The sequence below is a fragment of the Melanotaenia boesemani genome, chromosome 11 (assembly GCF_017639745.1).
Source record: "Melanotaenia boesemani isolate fMelBoe1 chromosome 11, fMelBoe1.pri, whole genome shotgun sequence".
NCBI lineage: Eukaryota > Metazoa > Chordata > Actinopteri > Atheriniformes > Melanotaeniidae > Melanotaenia > Melanotaenia boesemani.
The window spans coordinates 18,397,915-18,415,712 of record NC_055692.1 but is presented as its reverse complement, the minus strand read 5'-3'; the positions used below and the strand labels follow the sequence as shown (position 1 = coordinate 18,415,712).

The 17,798-nt window shown below is 39.1% G+C and overlaps 1 protein-coding gene across 2 annotated transcripts; it reads right to left on the bottom strand.

Moving 5' to 3' along the window:
• Window positions 1-601: 601 nt before the first annotated feature.
• Window positions 602-16,816, bottom strand: inpp5jb (inositol polyphosphate-5-phosphatase Jb). Of its 2 annotated transcripts, XM_042000311.1 has the most exons (14): window positions 16,355-16,816; window positions 12,551-12,695; window positions 11,596-12,103; window positions 9,689-9,796; window positions 9,400-9,508; window positions 7,114-7,230; window positions 6,068-6,243; window positions 5,369-5,480; window positions 4,881-4,990; window positions 4,478-4,679; window positions 3,992-4,129; window positions 3,796-3,879; window positions 3,610-3,714; window positions 602-3,491 (listed from the first exon to the last, which is right to left on the bottom strand). In XM_042000311.1, the coding sequence occupies exons 3-14, from the start codon at window positions 12,090-12,092 to the stop codon at window positions 3,165-3,167; spliced, it is 2,085 nt and encodes a 694-aa protein (XP_041856245.1). In that variant the 5' UTR covers window positions 12,093-12,103; window positions 12,551-12,695; window positions 16,355-16,816; the 3' UTR covers window positions 602-3,164. The 2 variants fall into 2 exon arrangements, with proteins under 2 accessions (XP_041856245.1, XP_041856244.1); XM_042000310.1 differs by lacking the exon at window positions 12,551-12,695.
• Between the last annotated feature and the right edge of the window lie 982 nt (window positions 16,817-17,798).

The window sequence follows — 17,798 nt, the reverse complement described above, 5'->3', positions numbered from 1 at the left end:
AGCATGATGCAAGATGCACCTGGTATTGCCCTCTGCAGGATGTGTTGTGTTGAGAGCTCAGACCACCTAAAAAAAAAAAAAAAAGAAAAAAACAATTAAATTAAAACCTAAACAGTGATCGGTTAAACAGAAGTTCCTTGGCTAACAGACATGATAATATCAGAACTCTACTAATGTTGGCAGTCACGGAGAAGTGCATTTCTTTTACTTAAGAGAAATTATAAAGAGCTAAAGGGCTAATGACCTTTAAAATGACTAAAGCAGAGATTTGATATGCTCGTATTCATGCAAAGGATTTAATAGCCATATTGTATACTCAGGTTTCATTGTTTTGCTTGTTTTTTTAAGGGGCATATCCCTTATTCACTTTGTAAAAATGCATGTTCATGCTTACTCACAGTTTCTTTTTCTTTATCTATAACTGTTTTGTATTCTCCCACACAGACACACCTTTCAGTCTTTATGCCACCTCCGGTTCCTCAGCAAATATTTTACATGTTAGTTGACCAGCACCATAGAGATAAAGTTATTACCCTGTAAATAAACATTCATTAAATAATAACATGAAAATGAAAAAAATAATCAAGCGACAAAGACAGCGCAATTTGAAGAGTATATATTTCTTTGGACAGTTTAGTTTTTAAGTTGAAGAACACATCGAGCAACCCATGAACAACCTTCTTAATGCTCTGATTTGATTTCTGATTTCACAGAGATTAACCATCCTGGTAAGCCAACAAGATATATCTCACAGGGTTGCTGTATTTTTTGTCATTTCAATCACAATAATACAAACACCTGTAGACAAAACAATCTAGACTTCTGACAATAAAAGCAACATCTTATCTGAATTTACTGAGGTGGAAACAAGAGAAATGACCATCTCTTTTTATAGTTCCTACAAGAAAAAGAAAACAATTCTCAATATTTGCTAATATCATTTTCACATTCCCACTTAAATAAAGCTTTGTCACTGGCCAGCAGAAGTTAGACTCATTTAAAAGTTAAATAAGAAAATAAATACATAATTTAAAGAAGATAATTTTGTGGCATAGATTGTCTCCTATATATATATTTCTTTTTAACCATACTTCATATTTGTTCTTTACATAGTTTTCCTTATATTTTGGCCACACAATTACAAAATTGTAACATTCAGCATACATTTCACAATAGATAGTCACTGGTCATGACTGCAGTACTGAACATACTATTCTAATTTATCTCAAGGGACAATCTTTTCTCAAACATGTTAATTTAAACAAAGGTCAAGTAGTTTTTTTCATTTCAAAATCAAGAAACAACATTAATGTAATACGAAGATTTCAAAATTTCAGATTAATACAAGTATAACTACCTTGCATTTCTTCAACTTCTTCAGCTAACGTTTACACTGACAGTAAAATGTTATACTGCCCTTATGTTTTTCTACCAAAATGCACAGCCACAATTATGACAAAGAGGATTCAAAAACAGCACTTTACGGCACAAAAAACACACTACTGGAATGTACAGTATGTCCAGCGGCAATCCATGCAAACACATCCACACTCCATTCACTGCCGCAGGTATTCACCCACACACACACCTCCATCCTCCAAAACATACCCGTGCACACTTCCAGAACACACATACACAGACAGATAATTACAGACATAGACACTGAGGTTACAGCCACAACACTGTCCTATGCTAACAGCCCAAAAGTACAAACTGTAACATGGTGCATTAGAGATCACACAGTAACAATGGATTACCACGTCTGTGACTACTATTACTGTCAACTACTAACCCGGATCGTTTGGGGAGAATATGATCAAGACAGAAAATTTAAACATAATGAACTGAAAAGAGGACAAAAGAATTGAACAGTTATTAAAAATAAAGTATCCAGTAATATCATTGCATTTACTTACTGTATCGAATTAGTATTGTGGTGTTACACAGCAGTGGAGCATGTCAGCTTTCTATAATGAAATGATACAAAACCCCATAGTAGCTCTACACAGTAGAATTCTTGCTCACTTTCGTATAATATCCAGATTAAAGAATATCTTGTTTTAGTTTTACTCAAAAGTACAATGAAAAAAGTTATACTTTTGTGTTGTGTGGGTAAAGTCTGTCTAAAAATCTACATGAAATAAGTATCTTGCGAGACTCCAATTGAAACCATGGTGTGTGTGTAAAAGTAAGTCACATTAGGTCAGGTATTGCTGCAGTTGTCACTGTACTACTAGTTCTGGCACAACAGCTGTGGTGTATCACCTGACATCGCCTCTCACAACTGACACATCCTATGGCACTCATGTGGCGGTCTATTTAAAGATCTTTACACTCATATTTACTCATCACACTAACATGTGTTGTGCTGTTCCAGGAAGTGTCTGAGCCCATAAATCCTGGTCTCTACCTACTTTGGTTCTGCTCTGTATTTATGCACCCATGAAAGAAATGTTAATGCTTTTGAGGGGATCATTTGAAATAATCTTTGCATATCATGTATGATTTTGTCATGTTAGCTATAATGCCAAACCAGAGAACATCCACAAAGCTAGAAAAATACTATAATACTAAGTCGAAATGCATGGCTGTTTCCATTTGCAAAAACTAATAATGGGAGTGATTGTTGGTAAAAATGAGCTGGTAAGTGTTATTACAGATACAAATTTAACAATTAAAGCAAACAGTAAATTTGTGAGCAAGGATGTAGTAAATCATGATCCATTTTGCTAATTTGTAGTCTTCCGATCTGACTGTTTGGTGCATCAGTGTGCAGAGATTTAAATCACTGTCTGAAAATAAGGAAGATGTTCACTAAAGAGCATTCAGTACCCACTCTTTTAGTCTAGATAAGCATGGATCCTTGAGTAATTCCTAATACAATGTGTTAACGCCCTGTACTGTCCACACCTGAGAACGGACAAAGGTAGGGGAAACACCAGACAGAGTGAAAGGTATCAAAATTAAAAACATACAAAGTGCACAGCTTAATACAACAACTCAAGGCCAAGTAAACTATCTGGTCCAACCAGATGACTATTCCTGAAAAGGATGGCATCAAAAAGCCGTACATTTTCACAACAGAAAATATACAGTGTAGTGGATGTAAGGGAAAAAAAAAGACACGACAGTTGGCCGGTAACAACAGCAGGATATGTGGTGCATCACACTCCTGAATCTATTGTGTTTTTGCCCAAGACACCAGAAGCACACTGCTGACTGCTGCTGCCCTCTTCTGGACATCCAGACTCGTTTTCTTTCTTGCTGCTATCAGTAATGTTGAGCTCCTTTATTTTTGCCTGCGCCGGGCTGCCTGAGCGGCTGCCAGAGTGACTGCGACTGTGGCTGCCGCTGCGATGGCGACGGTGTTTTCTCTTATGTGGACTAGGACTGCGGGACCTCATCTTCATGACAACAGTGCTGTCATCTTCTGAGCTGAAGTCTGAGCTGTCTGAAGAACTGCTATCATGGTCTGAAGTGGGAAGCTGGATCTGAAGATAAATGGAAACGAGACGAAGAGTAGACGAGGTAAAATAAGGAGAGATAGCTGTCAGCTGAAATAGCGTTTGATTGCCTTCATCGCAAGAAAAAGCGGTGGGTTATGATTACCTGAAATGGCTCTGTTACACCCACAATGGTGCTCATATTGTTGCTATAGTAACCCATGATAAAGTCCCCTGAGCCTTTGGGCAACTCCTCCTCTGTAAAGATTACCTGAAAAACAGTTTGTCAGAAGTTTTTCAGATGTGACAGAAAAATGATCTCTCAGGAACGGTCAACATATATTCACATTACCTCATGTTCCTGGCGAAGAAAATCAGCATCCTCCTGTTTGGCCCACACATATCCCACATAATCTTTGTGGTGCTTGAAACCCACCTATAGATGCAGCAGCACAAAACACAAGTACTCAATCAAAAATAATCAAAACAGAAAAAAAGTGTTGAAGTGTTGTTTGCACATATGATTCTTCAGACTAAAATAAAGTTACCCTGTACAGTCCAATCCAGTCCCAAGAACTGCGAGAATAGTTGGGTGCCAGTTTGAATTTTGCTGTAGCATCAGTAACACTAGTCCACTCATCCTCCACAATGAGTGTGACCAGAGGAATGTCCACCTTGTATGGGAACTACAAAGAGTATTTAGCATAATTCAGTTAATGCTAAAGTGCTACAAACTGTCAAAACATCAACCAAACTGTGTACTTGGAGTCATCTGTCAAAATGTGTTAATAACAGATGCATATTTCTACTCTTTTGTACTAAAATTCATATTTTTAGCATAGACTGTATTTTAACTTGGTCAAATATTGTTCAGCAACTTAAAACATTGTTTAGATATAATTTAGATGTTGCTACTGAAACTGAAATTGGCATTATATTTGAATACCAGCACTATCAAAAGCATTCAAAGACACAAGCCCTAAATATAGTGACTGGTCAGCATAAGCTTTATATTCTACCCAAGTGTATCCCACCTGCAGGGTAAAGATGGAGGAGACTGGTTTGTGGTCACTGACGGTGTATTCCATGTGACTTCGGTAATAATGCTGTGTCACTTTGGTCCCACTGGTCAGCCCTGAAATGGAGCCACGCTTCCCCACGCTTGGAGCGGCAGGTGCTGTGGCTCTTAGACGCCAGAGGATTCGGTCAGTCCAAGCTGGTTTACGTTTCTTCCCACTGGAAAGATGCCAAGAATACAGGGATTGAGGGGGAAAAAAAGCAAAACAAATCCTACTTTAAAATAGAACATGGAGGGAAAAACAGGGGATTTTCATGCTCCCTCCAGGGTAGTAAGGACCTTTCTTAAAGAAGACTGTAAGCTATGTGATCTATGGTCAGTGGCCTAGAATTTATAATAGCACCCCTGGCATCACTAACCTTGTGTCATAAGTATTTGTTCCAACATCAAACTTGTAGGTGGGAGGGAATTTCAGTGGTCCTTCTTGGAATCCCTCCAGTACAGTCTCGCTGTCTTTGGCCATATTCAGCTGTAAAAATGACAATTAATAGAAATCTTGTACTTAAATGACTAATTACTGCCTGCTTGAAAAAGACTGGTTTACTCTGCTGCCCTCTAGTGGAAAGAAAGAAGACTATTTATCATGCATTTGTTTGCAAGCTTTGCAAGCATTATGCTTTACTTTAGAGTAAATCGCCTTTCAGAAAAAAATGCAGAATGGGATTTCAAGATGTTGACTACAGCTGTTTTTTTTATGTAACCAAATTAAACATTAAAATGAATCAGTTCCCATGAATATAGATGAGGTAAAGTACAAGATGTCCTTTTCAAGAAGGTCACATGCAGTCAGCTTATATCTTTCACAATCTTCTATATACATATAAAATCCACAACTTTAAATTTTTACCTGATCCTTTTCCCACAACATGGGAAACTTGTTGTTATCAATGGCTGATTTCACTACTTGCATATCCAGGTTGTCAATGCGGAAATTGAGATCTCCAAACCAGAAGACCAGACTGGAGGGAAAAAAATTAAATATGTGCAAGAATATCACATTGTAATCTCAAAGTTAGGTCATGACTGATAGGCTGACTTCTACATTTTCTGGAGGTGTATAGCTCATCATCAAAAAGTTGAAAGTTTCTGTTCCCTATTACTCAGTTATACCATTCAATTCCTTAAAATTATTTGCTGCACAAAAGTGACACATTTTTATAAACTGTATTAAGAACAACACTTCTTAATAAACACATTGCATTTTCTTTGATGCCTTTAAGTATAAATGACTTCATATATAAAATATAAAATGTATAAAAGCCCAACACTGAAACACTGCTGTTACATTATCTTAGGGGTGCCCAAGTCTGGTCCTCGAGATCTACCATCCTGCAACTTTTAGATGCAACCCTTCTCCAACACACCTGAATCAAATGACTGGCTCGTTACCAGGCCTCTGCAGAGCTGAATGCCATGCAGATGACATCTGATTAAAGTGTGTTGGAGAAGGGTTGCATCTAAAAGTTGCAGGATGGTAGATCTCAAGGACCGAACTTGGGCACATTCTCTGTGTGCATGCATGTTTTAATGTGCGCTGCTGACTTACTCATGGTCAAGAACCCCTGTGGCAGCCTGGCCCTCAAACTGCTGCTGCTGCAGGATGCTCTCAAAGTCCTCCATACGCTGCTCAGAGTTCTCCATGTGAGCCGGCAGGTGGCAGTTGAGGAAGCAGATGCTGTGACCAAACACTGACATGCGGGCACTCACACCACCTTTATTCCCCTGTAACACAGACAAGCAGAGAAGTTAAGGTCTTGATCTTACAATGAGATGAAACCTGGCATGACTTATATTTTATTTAATACAGACACAAATAATAAGCACATTGAAGATATGCTGGCAGCTACTAGCTAAAAATGGAAGTGCTTTTACGTATCTAACATTTGCCTGGAAACAAAAATTAAGTGTGAAATTAGTGTTAGTAAAAAGAAATATCTAAGGACTGTAATTGCTTTCATTATATTTATTCTTCTGTGCCACACAAAACAGGAAGTGTCCTTATTAAAAACTAAACAGTATCAATATTTAATGCAGTGTAGTGCACACCTGGGGACAAAATAAGTCATTGGATTCTCTCTTACTATTCTCTCAACTGCTCTGACATAAAACAACATATTATGCTCCAGTATAAATTTGCCTATTTGAGCTGATAAAGGAGTTAGAGGTTAAACTAAATAATCAGGACAGCACAGCAAAGAGTTATTTGCTATGTAAGTCCAATCTAAGATCAAATCACTGTGTTAAGGTAACATGCTGCAAACCTCTTGTCAGCATGAAATGGTGCTTATAACAGTTATTGGACTTAATTTTTTACTTGGCTTTCCAAGCATTAAGAGGAACTTGCAGTGAGATAAAAACTTTTTTCTCTTTATGCTCATAAGACTAGACTAAGCAGAATTTGACTAGCAAATTACAAGACCTGACATGAATGGAGCCATTCATGCTTTTGTTCAGTGTTTCTGATATCTATATCAGACTTTCAGTGACATCAGTAAAGCATGAAACTACCACAGACATGGAGTAATTTCTTATATACTCCTCAACTTTGTAAAATTTTCTTAATACAATGCTGGTTGTCAGTGACCCTCTTACCCAATAACCCCCCAGGCCTGTGCGTGTGGTTTCAGTCTGGACTCCACGGAGAAAGGGCAGATGGAAATATTTAGCAAAGATCAGCAGCAACAGTCCCTGCATCCTCTGGGATGTCACCTGAAGGACAAAAGGCAAAAAGGGACAGACAGAACTAGATAAGGGTAACATAAAAGCTCAGAAGAGATATGAGAAAGAACTTTACATGATTCTTTTTTGTAAAATTCACTTGCAAAAGAGCATAACTGTATGAACAGAAAATATCTCGGCCCTTTCTCACATTATCCCTCTTTCTGCCCTCTTGCATTTCCATCATGCCCTGCAGGAGCCTGGGGCCAGGCTCTCCCACTACTTAACATGAAGCCTTGCACATTAACGGTGCTACTTCATGCTCCAGCTTGTGGTTTACCATCAGTGTGGCTTCAAACTATTTTATAAAGACAGAAAAGTTTGCAGTTGTGACACTTCATGATTAGACCTTTATCTTTTTCAGAGTTCCTCTAAAATTAAGCTCTTTGTTGTCTTACATAAGAACGAAACGCAGATTTTAGTAGTCCTATGGCATTAAAAACATTGAAGATATTTTGTACCATTAAAGATGGGCAGGAATTTGAAGTGTGCATTTAAGTGGAGCTAGAATTTACATATTATCCCCATCCCCAGATATGTACATTCACCCCTCCCTCACCCTTTGTCCAGTTGTGTACACATCCCAACCCCCAACCACTGTCTGAAGAAGCACAATCACACCCGAACTGAAATGGCCTACAGCCAGTAACAGAGGCATGCACGTGACCAAACCCTCTTGCTTGTATAGTACAAAGCTATTTGAACGACTTTGTTGCGTAATGGATGTTGCTGAACCGTAAACATGACCAACTTTATTTGTGGTATGACTCTGGAGTTAGACAGTGGATATTTGTATATGCATTTGTTTGTGTTGAGTCTGAGAAAATGTACTTGTGAGTACAGTGGCTGAATAGCATTTATATCAACATCAGTGCACTGCATGCTCTTTACAAGCAGAAAGAAGTTGTTTGAGCCCAAAGCCCAACACGCAGACATGTGTGTTTGGTCTTGCATAAAAACACACATAAATGAGAAAAATGAGCTCTGAGTAACAAGTTTGATGTTAGCTGGGCAGCCTTGAAATTTGGAAGTGTAAAATATTTAGTTTATTCCTTCCAGCTTCTAATGTATATAACCACCATTTTCTTGTGAATTAAATGAGCCGACATTATATGCTAGGCAAATTGAAGAGTTAGCACCATGTTGCCATTTAAGATTGAATACTGTAGCTCACTGTAGCTCACATAAACAGAAATTATGGTGACTATCAGCAAAAACTGCATGGTGAATAGGCAAAAAAAATGTCCTGTAAGCTCTCTGAAGAGAAGGGCTGATTGAGGAGACTTTCTTGTGCTTACAGCAGTTGCAGCTTGAACCTGAAAATGATTTTGTTGTAAGCAGACAGTCTCAAAGCAGAGAGAACAGAATGGGTGTCTTGTTGTTATATGTCTGTCCACCATTAGGTTATGACCATACAACTTCCTAACATACTCATGAGCTTGACATACTCTGCTCATTGTATTGGTATCTGCTTGAAGCATACAATGAAGTCACATTAAGATGTTTTACCAATGTTTAAAGTAAACTAACCTAGCAGACCATGATACAGCTGCAGGACAGAATCAGCCTCACTGTCAGAGGCCCATCAACACTGACAACGACGCGATCCAAAAATAAAACTGCACCCTGGGAGACATTTGTCTAGCACTTCCAGCTCGACAGCTGATTTGTCCGCTCTAGCTCACCATGCCAACTGAGCCAAGCTTTGCTTTGGATGCACCAAATCCAACACTAACCACAACTGCACTGCAATGCCTTTAAAAGGTTAAAACATAGAAAGTAACAAAACAGCAGATATATATAGATATATATGAAGGAGGAATATGTATGTTGTGTGTAGAAACATACTGAATTTCTTAGTGTATTACTTTTTTGTGTAAGTTTAACCATTAGGATATTGAGTATTTATTCTGCGATAAAAATACAGAGAAGGAGAATAAGAGTTGGTCAGAGCTTCACTTTGCATCACCAGATTGGCAGATAGTGACATTACACGCCTGTTATAAATTATCACTCCATCCGTTGCTTGGGGAACAAAATTAGTTTAACCAGCAAGAAAAAAAGATCTTACCAGTGATAATGCAGTGCGTACAAATATAGGCTGTTTAGAATTTCACTGTGAATGAGAACAGATGTATTATAACAAAAAACATTACTGACCAGCACATAACCAAAGGGGCTAAGTCTCTCCATGCAAGCCTCACTCCACTGGTCTGTGAAGAGGACATCTTTCAATCTTTTGTTAATCATAGAATTCACTTCCTGCAGCCTTGAAAAAAAAAAGACACAAAACAGAACACAAGGTTCAGCAGGGGACAAAGATGTGAGAGGAGCAAATAAAAGAGTTTGAACATGAATAAAATGAGAACTTTTGCCATCATTATTGAGATTGCATACAGTTTTGATGTGGGGCAGATGTACATGACTGAGGCCACCACAAAACACTCACCCGATGATGTACATGTCTGTGTTTCCATCACCCACGTTCAGACCCAGGAGAGAAGTGATGTCATCAGGTGGCGTGGCTGAGCCCACGTTCCAGGTGATGATGTGTACCCTGTTGGAAGAAGGTGTTACATAATCTCTCGCAAATGCTCACTTCCACACACCTGTGCCATAACTTGAAAGCAGAAGTCAAAGAGTTATCAGATTGCAGATTGTACCCTTTACGTTTATCACAACATTTGGGGGTTTAATTATCAATTCAAATCAAATCAAACTTTATTTATAAAGCACTTTTCATGCTGGGGCAACACAAAGTGCTTCACATGAAAAATCTATTTATGCATATAAAAAACAAAATGAGCCTTTGCACACATCAAAAAATGAGTACATAACAAAAAAAAAGTCAGTCTTTCATACAGTTGCATGCAGAAACATGCATATATACACACAAAGCAGATACATCCCCCCACCCCCATTCTGTACATGACACATACATATATTTCTGTCTGGCGTGGAGGATCCCCATGAGGATCCTGCATGAATTATTATTATTATTATTCTTTTAGGCTGTATCTATAACTGTATTGCAATAAATTGCAATATTAAGATAAAGCAATGGCCGTGTCTGGATCAAGATGTTGAATCTTTTGGATATCATGCTTTATTTAATTTCATCTAGCAGATATAAGGACTTCTCAAACCCCTTTTGTGGGTTTTGTTTGTTTAGGAAATATCTAGTAACCAATCTAGCGGCGTTTTTGGACAAACACTTGACAATGTGGCACCATAAAATCAGGACACATACCTGCCAGAGCAGTAATATCTACATACAATACATTGCTGTTCTTGTGGTTATTCAGACAGAGGCTGTGCGGTATATGAGACTTATAAGTAGGAAGACAACTAAAAATCGGTCAGTGATTATCATACGTGTAATTGCAACTGAAATAACTTTGGGATTAAAATTAATCTACTATTCGTACTTTCTGTGTTATCTGCCCTGTATCACTGACATTGAGTACATCCTCATCAGCTCAGCCCCCTTGCCTCCCCCCAGATCCACACATTAGCCATTAATAGATTCCAGCTGCGAAGACACAGGAATGGCTGTGCTGATTGGTGGATTGGTCTTTCTGTGCATTTACTTTGCAATGTAAGTAATGTTTAAAGTATTTCTTTTCTTTGCCAGATAAAGGACTTTGTGTTTGTAATAATTACAAAAGCACTTTCAAAGTTCATATCTTGTATAATATTCTTTAAGGATGCAGTGACAGAGTGCATGTAAATGCCACATGTCTTTTTACATATTTTTATCATGGAATATTAAAAATAATCAAAGTTATGACTGAAATTATTAGAAATTATGTAAAAATAAGTCTATAAAAAGTTAATTTTTTAAACTGGAAAGAGCTCAAAACTGTTATTTAAGGGTTTTCAGACACCCACAAATCCTTGCATTTCACACACTGATTCTAGACAAAGTTAACAATGATCCCGATGGATTTTGTAGTTGGTGATATATTGTTTGGCCACTCCAAATGAACTTCTGTCTTTTCTTGGCCATCCAATTAAAATTTTTCTAGAAAGCTACTGCTTTAATATTCAATAATAAACCTGTCTTAGACCCCCAAAAAGATCAGGTTATGTAGTCCAGAAATGTTAACACAATATATAACCGATTCTGTCACAATTTAGGAAAATAAAGGATAAACTATGTGAAGGTTTACAGTATATACTAAAATAATGAAACTCACAGTGTCTATTTTTATATACTAGTTTTTTTAATACTACTGTATAAAATTAATGCTGTGTCAAGACTAATCTTCCTTGGATGCCTGAAAATGAGATGCTCTGTGCAGGCATGCTGAGACAAGAATGTCACGCCACACACACAGAGATCAGGAAACTTACCTGAAGTCTTCCACAGTCTGAGCCTGAGTGTCAGCAGTGCCAGCCACAGAGAGGGCTCTGTGTGAGTGAGGGGCCAGGTGAGGAGGCACCGGCCTGCTGGCGGGTGGTTGGGGGACTGAAGCAGCCCTAACAGGGTGGTGACCTGGACCTTTAGGACGTGCCTTAATGCTGGGCCCAGAGTGCTCTCCCATGGGTTTGGTTACTGCAGGGCTAGAGGATTTTAGGTGACTTGCTACAGTGCCATCATGGGTGCTCTCATTCTGGTTTGTTAATGGATTGGGTTCAGTTTTGGGTTCTGAGACATCTACGGAGCCTTCAACTCTGGCACTTCTTTGGGGCCGTCGAGGCCTGTGAGGAGCTGCAGGTTGCCCAGTCATGGGACCAGTAGTTGGAGTCGTTGTGTTTGAGTCTAGAGCTGAGGCTGTTGTTACAGCCTCTGGTCCGCTGTTTGCATTGTCCTCTTGTGTCTGACTTTGGCTTGGTTTATCTCGGTCCATTTCTGTGATTTCTAGGATAAAGAGAGATTATTTTTTTCATTTTTTGATAAATTCTTCACAAATTTATCATGTGGCCTATCTTACACAACTAAGTGATGAGCCTGCTTGTCTTTTAGGTCCAAAATATAAAGCCAGATATAACTAAAAGATTAAACACATTTAAAAAATAAGCTATAGGGTACAGTCAATATTTAAAACAGGAACTTTATCAACAAAATACAAATTTAGCTGATGAGGCTAAGATTGTCATGAGATCCCACTAAACCAGCAGGACAACTAAGTCATTCAGGTCCCCATTGTCATGACTGCTCAATTACCTACATTCTCAAGGGATTGACAAAAGCTAAACACAGCTGCATATATTGATTAGAAACTAATCAAAGAAAAAAATGCAAAAATAAATCTTTGTGAGAAAGCAGGAAGGGACGAGAAACGGGTTATTCTGTTACTGTCCTAACCTCATTTGGTTGAGAATTTGGCAAACACAATTTATCATCGTGTCTAGCTCTGCCTAAGCTGCCTGTTGATCCTCCAGTAACAACTGAGATGCTCAGTCAGTTCATATCAGCTCAGAGCACCTGCAGCATGCTGCATTAGGAACCACTGCATCATCCAGAACAGCACAAATAACAACACAAAATAAACAGATCAGAGAAAGAGCTGCAGATAGGTTTAACAGACATTGAGAACAAGAAATAATGGACAAATTTAAACAAAATGAACATAAACAATCAATTTATTTATTGATGGGTGTGAAACATTATAACAGGGCCAGCTAAATGCATAACATGCCACACCGACTACAATGTCAATCCCTTTAAAAAAATTCTGCTTGACTGGGGACAGTCTTTTGTGCATGTTAACACATCTGAGCTTAAAGAATCTGATTTGAACTGAGACACTTCGACCCAGATACTTCAGTCAGTGGTGACATAAATGTAACTCAGGAAAAAATGCCCCAAAATGTTAGCCCAAGTGGATTCTTGGCAAGATTGAGGAACTCATAGGGAGCAAATTATGTCCAACAATAACACACTGCATCCTTCACATCATTGGAATTGCATCCTATGCATTATGCACATAGTTTGAGTCATTAGACAGAGAGAGCTTCCTGCTTTTGGACACAGAAACAACAGAGCTCTCTTATGATTATTCACATGACCTTGAATAGATGGAGGCCATGACTTTCATACAGAGGTGAGAGTCTAGAGCTTCTGTATTCCAAATGTGCCCAGAAACATGCTGGTCTTTTAGTCCACCAATAACCTGGCGCCTGGCTGGGCATGATGTATTCCTGAGGTCCATGTACGGCATTAAGTGGGGAGGGAGGAGGGTGAGTGGGCACACGTGGTAGTGGGTGGGTTCCAAACGAGCTAAGGGGAAGCGGGTGGGACAGTCAACAGAGACAGCCCCTTCAGTGACAACACTGTGTCTCTTTGCAGAATGTCTCTAAATTGATCCTCTCACACTTCCCTCTGGTACTGTCTATTTATCCAAGCTTTAATCCCTGTTATATGGCTGTCTTATCACTCCATTTCTCTAATCCTTTCTCTTCTCTTTCCACTTCCTCCCCAAGACCCATTGCTCCATCCTACCCACCTTCAGGGTGTTTATATATTATATATATATATATATATATATATATATATATATATATATATATATATATATACACACAATTTCAGACATAAAATATTTCCATTCTCTTCTTCCTCCCTTATCCTTCCTTGCACTCTGAGGTGGGATTTAATGTTCCTCCTGTGACATGTTCTGCATTGTCTCTCTCAGCCAACCCCCTCACAGTCACTATCAGTGACGTCAGCAAGCCACAGCTCCAACAGCCACTGTCACAACAAACAGATGTGGATCATAACACTGGGAAATGTGCATGTTTATGAGCTCAAGAACTTTGGGGGGGGGGAAATAAGTTATCAAAGGATCTTAAGCAAATTTAAACCACCTATCAGCTCTAGTAGTGCAGTTTGTGAGCACTTGAGATCTTCTTTATATCTAAATATGTAAGTGCAAGAGCCAAACATTAGACGACCACTTCTTTTTCTAAAGAGTAAAATAATTTGATAATAATAAATGTGTCATAGTATTTACATGCTCCTTCCTGAGGACACGATAGCTGAGAGAGCCAGGAGGGAAGTAGTGTAACACAAACAGCAGGTTCTCTGCAGCCTTTTTGGTTACATTGGTGGGATTAATTGACAACATAGATAGTTTATGATGGCTGAGTCAGATGGATAGTGAGAAGTCAATTGGCTTTAGGCATTATGGTAAAAGAATTTATCTAGATTCTTACTCTGAATTATCTTTTATCTAAAAGTGCTGGCTCTACATAGCTAAATAGCATTGATTCTAGCCACATTGTGCTCTCTTTTGTGTTTACTGTTGGAATTACAGCCAAGCAGTGAGTTGGTGATGAAGGCCTCCAGAGCCATATGCCCCTGTGACAGGGATACTAATGGTGACCCGGACAGAAATTACACCGGCAGCTGCTGCACACAGCTGTAAATGACTCCTCCAGGTCCTAATGCCACTGTGTATTATTTGCCTGTAATCCAGGAGGCTCCATCTTTCTGATCAGGTCACAGTGAAGGCTGCAGGATGTCAAAATGATTTTGCAAACAGTCTAACACTTAAAAAGAACGCCAGATCAGATGCAGAGCAAAACGGTCTTGCAAATAGCAACTTCACAATTTGTCCATTAAATATGACCAAAATCAACCAAATGTAAACATCTACTGGCTTGAGCATTGTGCTTAAAAGGGTTTCTGTAAATAGAATCGTCACCATGTTGCACAAGAAGCATCTTGTTTATCAAATTACAGATATGCATGTTGCAAATAACTGTGCAATGTCAAGTAATTGGAATAACCTACACATAGAATCAAATTCAATGACAAAAGCTCATTAGGGAGGATAAATTTGATCCTCTGTACTAATGTTTGCCTGTCCATGAAATTTTGAAAACGGTCTCACAGAGAGCTTGCTTCATTGGACACATTCTCCTTCTTGCAAGAGCAGCTTAATTTAATTTGATTTAATTTTAGGGTTTATTTGAACATAAAGGCAAAAACAAGGAAATCAAACTAGAAAAAAGCATTTTACAATGTTCCTAAGGAGTGGGAAGAAGCCAATGCATATTTAATCTCATGCCTTCTACATACCCCAATAAATTTATACCAAATCCATCATTATCATAGTTACTATAAAATCCAACAGTCACATTCATTATTAGTAATACATAATTGGGAATACCATACATAATATTATAATGAAGGACTAAACATACAGTATATATCAATATCACCTCAAACAGCAACACCTATTTGGAAATGTATTGTTCACCTTCACCGTACAGAAGCTGCTGTTCCAGTAAATATGAGGAAACTTGAGTAATAATGACCACACCTGAAATGACACATTGTTTTAAAACTCCAGTGTTGCCACAGATATGTTTGCAATCCTTCCTGAGACCATGAATGGCCCTGTGAAGGTACAGCAAGATAGTATGCAGCTGTGACAAATCTATAATGGCTAGTTGTTAACAGCTTCCACTGGTCCATAAAAAAATTAAATAAACATAACAACCAAGAGATATATGTCTGTAGTTCGCCAGATATGTCTGTATTTTTGTCTGAATATCTGGTATACAGTACACATATATAAGCACAAGCCTTACTCTGCACACTTCCATTTTAGGTAGATACAATATTTACTTACTGTGACAGAAATAACAGGAACCTCAGCTGAAAAAGGGGACCAGAAGAATATTTGGCCTAAATACACTCCTACATCAAGGACTGAAAACGCATGAAGGTCATTGTAACTGGGCTGTTTTGCATTAGATATTATCTCAGACATGTGGCATGACAGGGTCTGCATATGTTTGTGTGTGCCAGAGATTAGATGAGGGAGAAAAATATCACAGAGCCTGTGTGTGTTTGATTCATCAGCATGACTTGTGGAATTGATACAGGTGGGAGATTGCAGAACTGATCCCAATTATAATTTGTTTTAAGCAACAAACAACCGTTGTAACACACATCCACGATTATGGTATCAATATCGATTTTCAAAATAGACTCCGTGAAATATAATCAAGTTTCTGGCATGTCTTGCAAAAATCGAACAAAAATAAACAATGTTAACTTATTAGTTATCGGGATCATGTCCTATCACCCTAAACAGCGCTGATAGGGCTCAAGCATGAGCATAACGCATGCGTGCAGCTGATTAATCATCACCTTTACCTGTTTGGGTTCTTCTGTGTAAAGGATTGTGACGGCTATGTTGAGGAAACCGTGCAGGAGATGCAGAGGTCGCTCAGCCCAAAGCCCAACTATAAGATGGGGATCTTTAAGACTCACTCCTTGTTACACAAAAACACAGTGAACTTTCTTCCTGTCGCCTCCAAGAAGAAAACATCGGCATCTCAGCGCCGTCCTCCCTTCATTCCTTCCTTCCTTCCTCAGCGGAGAGATGGCAGAGAGGAGGTGCAGGTGGGTTTGAAACGATGATGACGGCAGGTTTACGCCAGAGGGGCTACGTCGCTTAGAAAACACACACGTTTTGCTTCTTCCTGCGTTTAAAAAGACACGGGCTGCAGCACGGCTCAGTCGTGCCCTTCAAATTGCAGGAGACGTTCAGGACAGCACGAGAGCGGGAGCTTCCGTGAACGAGCAGCCGCTGTCTGACAACGTTGCTGGGTTGATGATAACAGTACAAGCTCTTAAAGCTCACAGAACTACGGCAGGTAGAGAGGGCTGGGAAAAGCGAACATGGTTTGCATTTGCGGGAGGACGGTTGTCCGTAACAAGCTCGTGCATCGATTCGTCACTGGTTTCAATTAAACGCATGAGCCGTTAGCCCCTGTGAGTGTGCGAGCACAAATTAACGACAAAGATTTCATTGCAGTTCTATGTGCTGTTAGTCTATAACAAGATACTACCGCCATCTAGTGGTTGGGTTGGTATAATTCAGATAGGGTTCACAGGGTGTCAGTCTTGATGGATTTTTGCTCACACTGAAACTCTTCACTGAAAAGCCTTCTTTTGTGATTGTTTATCTGATTTGTCGAAAATGATTAAGCGCCTGGAAAGTGTTTATTCTTTGTTTGTGAGATGCTGAACTAACCATTATGCCGGTATTATGCCAACGTTTTATACACTGATGGAGACAAGTATGAGGTGTATAGCCTGAAATGTGCATACTGTCTTCTGTGGGAGTGAATTACTTGGGCTCTGGAACCACTGTCCTTGAGAGTGGCTGGAACCTCTTCCATTCTGGAGTTGCTCCGGGTGAGAGGCGCCGAGCAGGTGTGGGCATGCTCATTGCCCCCCGACTTGGCGCCTGCACGTTGGGGTTTACCCTGGTGGACTGAAGGGTAGCCCTTATTGGTTATCAGGATCATACTGCTTTTGGTGTAGATATTGAGTTTAATATTTGTGACTTTGCAGACCTTTTACATGCACAATGCTATGTAATACTAGTTATATAGGGAATTGGAAAAACCCAGAACATTCACAATCCTTAACAACAATTCTAACTTGGGCCTTGGGTAAAACTTTTCTTTGGGCCTTCATTAAGATCTAAATGAGCCTTGTATTTAGCAAAGAAATGCTGAACACCAAAATGCCTTTATCAAAGCTCTGTTGTTAGAATCTCTAAATGTTTCTGTGATGATCTGTCTCTGAA